Raw genomic sequence first — 11,356 nt, forward strand, 5'->3', positions numbered from 1 at the left:
AGGGTGACAGGTCTGTAGTCTTTCAGGGTGACAGGTCTGTAGTCTTTCAGAGGTGACAGGTCTGTAGTCTTTCAGGGTGACAGGTCTGTAGTCTTTCAGGGTGACAGGTGTCTTTCAGGGTGACTGGTCTGTAGTCTTTCAGAGGTGACAGGTCTGTAGTCTTTCAGGGTGACAGGTCTGTAGTCTTTCAGAGGTGACAGGTCTGTAGTCTTTCAGGGTGACAGGTCTGTAGTCTTTCAGAGGTGACAGGTCTGTAGTCTTTCAGGGTGACAGGTCTGTAGTCTTTCAGGGTGACAGGTCTGTAGTCTTTCAGGGTGACAGGTCTGTAGTCTTTCAGGGTGACAGGTCTGTAGTCTTTCAGAGGTGACAGGTCTGTAGTCTTTCAGGGTGACAGGTCTGTAGTCTTTCAGGGTGACAGGTCTGTAGTCTTTCAGGGTGACAGGTCTGTAGTCTTTCAGGGGGACAGGTCTGTAGTCTTTCAGGGTGACAGGTCTGTAGTCTTTCAGGGTGACAGGTCTGTAGTCTTTCAGGGGGACAGGTCTGTAGTCTTTCAGGGGGACAGGTCTGTAGTCTTTCAGGGTGACAGGTCTGTAGTCTTTCAGGGTGACAGGTGTCTTTCAGGGTGACAGGTCTGTAGTCTTTCAGGGTGACAGGTCTGTAGTCTTTCAGGGGGACAGGTCTGTAGTCTTTCAGGGTGACAGGTCTGTAGTCTTTCAGGGTGACAGGTCTGTAGTCTTTCAGGGTGACAGGTCTGTAGTCTTTCAGGGCCACAGGCTTTGTCTTTTTGGGGACGGGGACAATAGTTGAGGACTTGAAGCAGGCTGGAACATGGCTTGTCTCGTCTCCAGTGAGGTGTTGAAGATGTTGCTGAACCCCCGACAAGCTAAAGAAAGCTATGCTTTAATTGTAAAATATACCGCCCTTCTTTCTGCGGATTGATATGATGGATTGATATGATGGATTGATATACATGATGGATTGATATGATGGATTGATATGGATTGATATGATGGATTGATATACATGATGGATTGATATGATGGATTGATATGATGGATTGATATGATGGATTGATATGGATTGATATGATGGATTGATATATATGATGGATTGATATGATGGATTGATATGATGGATTGATATGATGGATTGATATATATGATGGATTGATATGATGGATTGATATATATGATGGATTGATATGATGGATTGATATGATGGATTGATATATATGATGGATTGATATGATGGATTGATATGATGGATTGATATATATGATGGATTGATATGATGGATTGATATATATGATGGATTGATATGATGGATTGATATATATGATGGATTGATATATATGATGGATTGATATATATGATGGATTGATATGATGGATTGATATAGATGATGGATTGATATGATGGATTGATATGATGGATTGATATATATGATGGATTGATATATATGATGGATTGATATATATGATGGATTGATATGATGGATTGATATATATGATGGATTGATATATATGATGGATTGATATATATGATGGATTGATATGATGGATTGATATAGATGATGGATTGATATGATGGATTGATATATATGATGGATTGATATAGATGATGGATTGATATAGATGATGGATTGATATATATGATGGATTGATATATATATGATGGATTGATATAGATGATGGATTGATATAGATGATGGATTGATATATATGATGGATTGATATATATGATGGATTGATATAGATGATGGATTGATATATATGATGGATTGATATATATGATGGATTGATATAGATGATGGATTGATATGATGGATTGATATAGATGATGGATTGATATATATGATGGATTGATATATATATGATGGATTGATATAGATGATGGATTGATATAGATGATGGATTGATATATATGATGGATTGATATATATGATGGATTGATATAATGGATTGATATATATGATGGATTGATATGATGGATTGATATATGGATTGATATCACTGGACGTGGTCCTCCAGTCTTTCAGAACGCCGTGCAGAAACAATCTGTTCTACAGTAATAACAGTCGAATGTTGTGATTGACCAATCAGAATTGAGTATTCAACAAAGCCATGTAAGAATTAGATTTACAATTTAGTCTGTTCTGCCCCTCTCTCTCTCTCTCTCTGTCCCTCTCTCTCTCTCTCTCTCTCTCTCTCTCTCTCTCTGTCCCTCTCTCTCTCTCTCTCTCTCTCTCTCTGTCCCTCTCTCTCTCTCTCTCTCTGTCCCTTGCTTTCTTAATTCAATTCTTTTGAATTCAGTTCAATAAGCTTTACAGCCCGAGGCGCTGGTTCTAATCAGTAATCTCTCTCTCTCTCTCTCTCTCTCTCTCTCTCTCTCTCTCTCTCTCTCTCTCTCTCTCTCTCTCTCTCAATTCAATGTAATTCAATTTAAAGAGGCTTTATTGCCATGACGATATTGATGTAGTTTTGCCAAAGCACATTGTACAGGGTAGCACGGGTAAAATAAGTACAATACAATACAAAACTGGTAAAGCACAGTGTTTAACATTACAAACAATAAAACACTGAACATTATAGTTCAAATAACATTAACCATGTCAACAATACTTACAGTTTTCACAACACACGTTTCTCAAAACAATAACGGCTTTCTCAAAACTGCACACACAAAACTGAAAACCTCACACACACAATGCAAAATCCTACACTTCTCTTGCAAAAGCACACTTTGCCCTCAAAACAGTGTTAACTCTTCACTAAATGGTATTTTCTTTTGAAATGACAAACACATTTGAAATGTCTATGAGTAGACATTTCTAAGCACCCATTGAACACTGGTGTGCAGAATGGAAAACACTATAGTATGAATGGAAAACACTATATGAATGCTTTATCAGTAGAATTATGCCTTTGCATGTTCAGTGTTACACTTTCACCTGTTGGATGTAAAATATTACCATATAATGTTTTTACGTATACTCAAATAGAAAACAACACACAATACTTTAACAACAAATAATATTTTATTTGTACCCAAAATGTGCAGTCTACTGTAAATCACAGCAAACAGGATGAAAACGGAATGAAATGAAAGAGATAACAGAAAATAGGCAATAAACAAAACAACTAGGCTGCATCCTGCCTTCATTGTTCTCCAAACAAACCAGGAGCTCATCTGTGACCCTTCTATAGCAAATTGCTGATTGCTAATTGCACAACAGCCTTTGGAGTTTAGAAATGTGATTGGCAGTGTGTTCTGTGTGAACACCAAGAGAGGGAATTCAGGAAGAGTGTGCAAGATATAGAGAATTGTGTACAGTGTACGTTTCAGGTTGTGCACATTGTGTCTGATGTTCCAATTAACTCATTGAGTGCCAATGACGACAATCGTCGTCAATTGCTTTAGTGACGTAGAGTGCCAATGACGACGATTGTCGTCAATTGCGTTTTTTGACGGTGGGACGTGGATCAAAGCCTATTATATCTCCTGTAAAATTTTGGGGCATGTTGAATGTGTATAACTTATTTTACCAACCCATTAGGTGGCGACAGTGCTCTCCAGATTAGAGGAAGGTCCGAAAACAGCAGGAAAAACGCCCGTGATCAAAGAAAAACCGCTCATGCTGCAGCCAGAGCCATATAGATGGCTCTGACTTGCAGCTGATGCAGTCAATCCGCGCACACAACTGAGCTCCTCTGCCTCTGTCTGTCTGTCTGCATAGTTTCTTCACACGATTAGCCGCCAGAAAGGCAGCACCCGACGCCGAAGGGCCAAACCTTTCCCTGCAGTCCGGTTTGGCATTTCCGTGTCGCGCTGGGAGCCGGTGCAAAAAACGGAGCGCTCCGAAAATAGACTGGGTGCGTGTTAGGCTGTGTGTTAGGCTGTGTGTTAGTGTGGGGAGGAGTTTGCAGCTGAGGGGGGGGAGGGGGGTGGGGCACGCAGGCACCACACAACTACACCACGTCACTACATCAGAAAATATTATCTTCAGACTCAGTGAATGTGCTTGAAATGCTGCATTTCACAAAAGGCGGAATAACTCAGCTTCTAATTTGAAAAGTGTCTTTTTGCTCAAAACAGCCTATCTTCTCCGGCTCATAACTAAAGAACGGAAAATGGGATCAATAAACTTTTTTTTGCAGATGATAGAAGAGAGTCTCCTTGTTCTTTGTGCGTGTTCGGTGTTTACATAGTAATATCACACAATATTCTGTGGGCCTCGAGAGATCACTGAAAACGCTCTGAAACTCTGGCACTGGGAGCGTCCGTTCTCCAAAAGTGGCTGGCACTCAATGAGTTAATATGTTTAAAGGGGGACTGACCCCCCCAGATTTCTTGCAAAACGGTATTCTACTTGATTTGAAAGAAAGTTGTTTTTAGGAGTACGAACATTCAGATAAGCACGTCTTCAATTTCAGATTTCAATGTGTGACACAAATCATTTGAAAGCTTACAGGGCATTCACACCATACGCAGAAGCAAAACTGAAGCTACGCTGAAGCCACAAGTTTCATCTAGGTGTCCTTGTTAATAGGCAAGGCCATTCACACCAGCCGCGCGCGTGCCACGCTCAAGCCACGCTCAAGCCACGCTCAAGCTGTGCTGAAGCCACGCTCAAGCCACGCTCAAGCCGCGCTCAAGCTGCGCTGAAGCGATCATTCAGGATTCAGGATCTATTTTCCAAGCGTGAAGCTGCCAGGCATGAAGTCAATGGAAGTTGTGGGCGGGGTCAAGGCACTGAGGAAAATAGAGTGCTTCTTGTGTGACCGGTTTAGCGTGAGCTCAGCTTCAGCGTGGCTTTAGCTTCAGCTCTGCTTCTGTTAAGCACCTGGTTAAGCGCCTCGGCCTACTTGTAACCCACAACACCAGTCCCTGTCGTGTGTGTGTGTGTGGTAATATGATGTACTCTCTCTCCCCTGTCCCCCTCAGATGGAAGGTTGTGTGTGCAGCCCTGGCTCTCGGGCGGTGTTGGGCTGGTTGGTGGGAGGGTGTCAGCTTGTGGGGCTGTGCTGTGTGGTTCTGGTTGGGGTGTGGATGGGTCAGTACCAAGGAGGCTTCGCCTGGGATGGGTCCAAGCACCAGTTCAACCTGCACCCCCTCTGCATGCTGCTGGGCCTGGTCTTCCTCTACGGAGACGGTGAGCATTTCTCTGCATACTTGCACTTTGTATTGTGTTTACATTTTAAATATATTTTTGTTGCACTATGTTACTTTTTACCCCTACCAGGACTCTAAGCCTGTATCATCTGGCAGGGGGACTAACAATGGAAATCAGTCCTGTGACTGCAATTGTCGTGCATTCACATTTTTTTTTAAATGTTCATTAATGTACACCTGTCCCCTATCGAACAAATAAATGAATTGAATTGAATTGAATTGAGTACAGACCACACACATCACACTGAGGAGGGTCGCAGGTTCGAGCCCCCATGTTGCCTCCGGCTTGGTCAGGCGTCCATACAGACTATTTTAGATCACATCCCTGGTCATACAGTGCAACTATTTAACAATGTATGCTAAAAATGTCACAAAAATAAAATTTATTTGGTTTTTCACATCAAAAGTCAACCATGTTGTCTTCATTCATAACGATATGTACAGTGTGTGTGTGTGTGTGTGTGTGTGTGTGTGTGTGTGTGTGTGTGTGTGTGTGTGTGTGTGTGTATCACATTTCAACCAATCATGTCATGACATGACAGCTGTCAATCAATCTTCATGGCTTGGAGGAAAAAAAACAGGCAACATGGCTGCCTACATGGGCAGACTTTTCTAGCCCATAAATGTTAATATACTTAGCCAATAAATAAGTAACATACAAAATAAAACGAATGATAATGTCTAGGGCTGCACGATATTGGAAAAAACTGACATTGCGATATTCCCCACCCCTGCGATATATATTGCGATATGAAAAAATAGAGATTTTCACCAGATTACCAGAATAGCTCTATTTTAAAGAAAATAATACTTCTAGATTGATTTGGGTGATTTTGTAGAGGAGTCCATCTGATATTGGAGGGGAAATTATGTATTTTAATGTTTCTCAACCACTGGGCTGTGGCCTACTGGTAGGCCTCAGAGCACCATCTATCAGGGTTCATACACATTTTGACCAATGGATTTCCATGACTTACATACATGAAAAAGTGAGTGAGTTATGACATTCTACTTTAAAAATGTCACTAGCCTACATTTCACTTAGTGTACTGCAGCTTTTAAAGCCAGGGAAAGACAACATGTATGCCGTATCATCACCATATTTTACCATATCCAACATCTAAGACCATATAGTCTCATATCACAATATTGATATACAATTGATATATTGCCCACCCCTAATATTGAGTGCCAGAATCTACCGTTTCAATAAATCAACAATGAAACACCCCTGCCACTTTACACACTTGGTCTGACCCCCCGGAAACCCCCTCCAGAAACTACCAAGTGGTACACTCCGCATCTCTGGAGTTCCGGTTTTGGAGCGCACCGCAGTACAGACAGAGACGACGATTCACATGTAGCAGCACTGGTGACAAACAATTAATTCGTGAAAAGTAATAAATATACATTTAATTGCCAAGATATGTCTCTTGTCTTTTTATTTTCACTGAAATGTTTTGTGTAAATGAGTCGCTATGTATGATTAACTCAACCCAGGTCCTTACACATCAAGAGCGAATATATGGCACGAAATTGCGATGCGAGTTTTGACCCACCTGTCAATCACAGCCACAGATGTGTACACGTCGGAAGCGAACTACTGAAAAATCGACCGTGGTTCGAAAAAATAAACACCGCAATAACGCTCGGCGAAACTTCGCCGTTGGTATGCACGGTTGCATTGACTGATATAGGTTCGGATAATATTATTGACGTGCAAATTAATCGCACAAAAAAAACGCTCCCGATGTGTAGGACCTGGCATCATCAGAGCCTGAGGGGGAGAGAGAGCTGCGGTGATACACGGACAACTTCTCAGTAATAATCACTTTAGCCTTCTTGTCATTATATTATGTTGCTGTCTTGCTTGTTGGTGTTTCAAGAGTAAATATCTCCACTCCACAGACATGTTTGAGTTACAGCAGCCAGCCTGCTAGTGCGCTGCAACCTGTGGACACATCCGCCTACGCAATCACATCGTTTACATCCGACGGGCTACTGTCAGCAACGCAACATAAGCAAAAATAATTCAATTTAGCTCTCTGTCCATTTTGTTGTGTTGAAGCTAAGCACTAAATGAGTGAGTACAGTAGTAGGGCATCTCTCACCTTTGAGAGAGACTGCATTTCACTCAGTAGGCTACCCCTAAAGTGAGAGTTTATCAAGCAAAATGACGAGTTAATTTACTTTTAACATCGCACGCCCTGCGATGTGACTATTGCGCATGCGCACATCGCGATGACGATGTGTAAACGATATATCGTGCAGCCCTAATAATGTCTTAATTTAATGTAGAATGCAAAGGATATGTAACTGTCGCGTTAAACTCCAGGAATATCGTCATTTACCGCAGCTCTTCGGACGCTTCAAGGCGGGTGGCCAGTCCCTAATCCCAAACACGCCCACTTTCCAACGGTCAAATCAAACTCCTCCACGCGCTATGTCCCGCCTCTCTACCCTGTTTCACTCGGAATACGTCACGATAAGGAATCACATCACCTGCAAATGTCATTTCAGCTTGACTTGAGTTGGAAACGCTCCTGTGGCTGGAGGACTTGTTGACATCTTGTTATGCAACATATTTTTGGTTCTGAAACGTTGAGATTCAATTGATCTGTGGTTTGCAGAAGTGTAAAATGGCTAACATTTTATTCTGGAGGCGGGGTTAACTGAGGCTCCAAAGTCTCCAAATCTCTGGAGAGCAGCTCTGACAGCTTTTCCACAGCTTTTTAGTGATGTGTGACTGCAGCAGAGCAGACCGTAGACTCGGGGAGCAGAAACATCATCAGAGTGAGATGTCTGTGTTTTCTCCCCTCTCTGTGCTGTAAGCAGGTTAGCTCAACAGGACAGCTGTCTGTTAGGGAGCAGAATGACATTACAACTATACAAAGCAAAGGTCACAGGACGTTAGTGTGTGGGGGACAACAATACCCTGGAGGCAGGCACACACACACACACACACACACACACACACATACACACACACACACACACACACACACACACACACACACACACACACACCGGTCTCATTCCCAACGTGGCTATTGGTCAAGTCCCTCTCTGTCTCTCCACTGAGGCAAAAGGTAGTCTACCTTCATCAGGTCTTGGCGTGCAGTGTCGCCCAGAAGACTTCAACGTCGTGAAAGAATTAAAAGTCGCTATATGCACTTATAGCCGACTAGTTGAATAGTCAACTATTCGATAGCCGACTATCGAATAGTCGACTATAGCCGACTAGTCAAATGGTCGACTACTCGACTATAGTCGATTAGTTGAATAGTTGGTTAGGGACCGTTCGTTATTTAGGGAAGGGGCCACTGGAGGAAAATAGGGGAGGGTAATCTTGTTTTGAATTTAGTTTGAGGGAAGGTACATTCTCTTTAATTTGAGTCCAGGGGAGGGGTATACAATTTTGATTAGATAAAAATATATAAACTTTTTGTTTGTGTGTAATGTTTGCTTTTCGGACTTCAACAACTACTGAGTTGCTTCATTTACACCCCTCCTGTCCAAACTGTTTGGTATGTCCCGGTGCATTGTTTCTCTTTGGCGGTCTGATCTGTCGATCTTTGTGCTTGGCCTATCCAGACAGTAGGCGTGTACAGTATCTGGCCAATCAGTGGGCTCTGTTTGCCTCGACGGAGGGCTGGGGTCTTGTACGCACTGCTGGGGTAACCTATACGTTCATATCAGCGAGGCTGCGACAGGCTGGTGTGCTGTTGCTGCTTTCTTTCGGGAGCGCGAGTGGCTGACTCATTGTGATACTAATAGTTTGATTTGATTGTATAACTTAGTGTAAGACCACCATCCTGCGGGAGCCCTTACACGTAATTATTGTTGCTGCGTGCTATCATGACGTGGTGATATGTAACAAGTGTCAACCAACCTGTGCTGTGATGCTATGAGCTGTTTTAATTAAAACATATATATATTTTTGTCGATAATAAAGATTCCTATTTTAATATTAAGCTGCTTCTTGGTGTGTGTGCCTTAACGGCGTTGGAGCCTGTGGCTGTGGTCTCTAGGTGCCACAATATGGAAGTAGGCTACATTTCCAGCACGAAAAGTCGAGCAAACAAACAGACAGGCCATCACAAAATATATATGGGCTCTATCGTTACGCCAGATAAGTCTAGGAAATCACAGTAGAACCGAGTTACGGCTCACTCATCTCCTAAATTACGTAAAGTCTACAAGGGATATTTATACCACCAGGATGACATATATGTTTCACATAGGGTTGTGTTTTGATTTCGAGATTTTATTTTGTCCAATATTGAAATGTTCGACAATTGCATGTTGTGTTAACATTATTTCTATCTACCTTTCTATCTATTTAGGCTAATTTGGATGCTATTTGTTATCGAAATGTACCTCAATGGATGCTGGGAGATTTTACATGTGTGGCTTTGTGCCTGTCTGCTGAGGGAGTGAGAGAGAGAAAGAGAGGGGGGACAGAGAGTGGAGAGTCTGCCACATAGAACCGGCTAACTTTTTTCCATCAGTCATTCACTGCTATTTAAACACAAATATTGATATACACAGACTGAAGATTGTTTCACAAGCGAAAATAGCATTATGTAGCGACCAGAGGAGGCGGTCGCTCTGATTGGTGACAGTTCTGCTCTTAAGAAGCGCAAAGGATTATGGGAGTTCATGTTCTTGTGGGAAGCTTCTTACTGTACAGTTAAAAACGTGGTTTAGTGATGTTGTGCTCATGTTTTGATTGCATTATGTGGTATTATGGCAATGTTTGTGTGCCCAGGATATGTTTAGTTTTACTATCAATGTAGCCACCACGACTGAGACTGTTAGTGTGTTTGATCACCTCTGGCCGGAGTTTCTGGTAGGTTAAAAGTAAGATATCTGTGTCAGTCTGCATTCTTCCACGCAAACTTGCCACAATATTGTTTGGGGAGGGTTAATTATAATTTTCAAATCGCTTCGGGAGGGTCAAGGAAAAATATATTTTGATCAGGGAAGGGGCACAGCTTTTTATTTCAGAGCACACCAAATTCCTCCAGTGACCCCCTTTCTAAATAACGAACGGTCCCTTATAGTCGAGTAGTTGGCTATAGTCAACTATAGCTGACTGGTCGAATAGTCGTCTACTTGACTATAGCCGAATAGTCGCTATAGTCAAATAGTCGACTCGACTAGTCGACTGTGTGTGTGTGTGTGTGTGTGTGTGTGCACGACGCGTGTGTGTTCCACTCACACTCATTTCTAATCTCTCTCTCTCTCTCTCTCTCTCTCTCTCTCTCTCTCTCTCTCTGCAGCTATCCTGGTCTACAGAGTGTTTCGTAACGAGGCGAAGAGAAATGTGAAGCTGCTTCACGCCATCATTCACCTGCTCGCCCTCATCATCAGCATCATAGGTGAGAGAGAAGAGAGCGAGAGAGAGACAGAAGCCTGTGATCGTTACGCCTTCCGCCAGTGGACCTAGTATCAGCCCCCAAACAGTCTGTTTAAAAGGGAAGTCCTATTTGACACACGGGCGTCCACTTTCAGAACAGACTTAATTAGGCTACTTATGGGAATAATTTGCTTTACAAAAAACTGGAACCAAAGATAAGAATTAGCGTTGTACCTACCTACATGATGCTACATGATGCTACATGATGCTGCCTACATGATGCTACCTACATGATGCTGTCTCTGTGATCCATAAAGTCGATCAGACGAATATTGACAAGCCCGAGACAAGACCAAGACCGTCAAATATCGGTCTCGAGTCCGGACTCGAGTACTTCAGCTCTGCTTAAAACTAGAGATGCACCGATTGCCATTTTCTTGGCCGATTCCGTTTTCCGATTTTTGAATAGTCTGACTTGCCGATACCGATTTTGGCCGATTCCGATTTTCAATAATTGACGGGTTATTTTTTGACGTTTTTTTTTTTTTTTTACTTTGCTTTAATAGAAAATTAACATTCATGTCACATTTCTTATCATTTGCATGAGGTAGGACGATCTCACTCAAAAACATCTCAAAATAAAAGTGTTCCAGGTTACTGGAAAGAGCTTTTCTTTTTTGTGTAAATACAATGAATATAAAACAACGGCTATCATGCATTTACTTTTCCAAAAGAAAAAAGGTGCAAGTTAGAACAGGGGCTCCAGATGGAAAGTAGCCTATGGCTAAAACAAAGCATATCTTCCCCTATGGCCTATGGTGTT

General features: G+C 42.2%; 1 protein-coding gene across 1 annotated transcript in view; it reads left to right on the forward strand.

Annotated features, from left to right (window-relative positions):
• The first annotated feature begins 4,953 nt into the window (after positions 1-4,953).
• Positions 4,954-11,356, forward strand: part of cyb561 (cytochrome b561) — an 11,626-nt gene continuing 5,223 nt past the window's right edge. Inside the window, exons 1-2 of the mRNA XM_083649466.1 lie at positions 4,954-5,151; positions 10,457-10,555. Coding sequence (XP_083505592.1) covers positions 5,049-5,151; positions 10,457-10,555 — 202 coding nt within the window. The 5' untranslated portion in view covers positions 4,954-5,048. The remainder of the gene's footprint in view (positions 5,152-10,456; positions 10,556-11,356) is intronic.

This window comes from Poromitra crassiceps (assembly GCF_964638095.1).
Source record: "Poromitra crassiceps genome assembly, chromosome: 13".
Lineage (NCBI taxonomy): Eukaryota > Metazoa > Chordata > Actinopteri > Beryciformes > Melamphaidae > Poromitra > Poromitra crassiceps.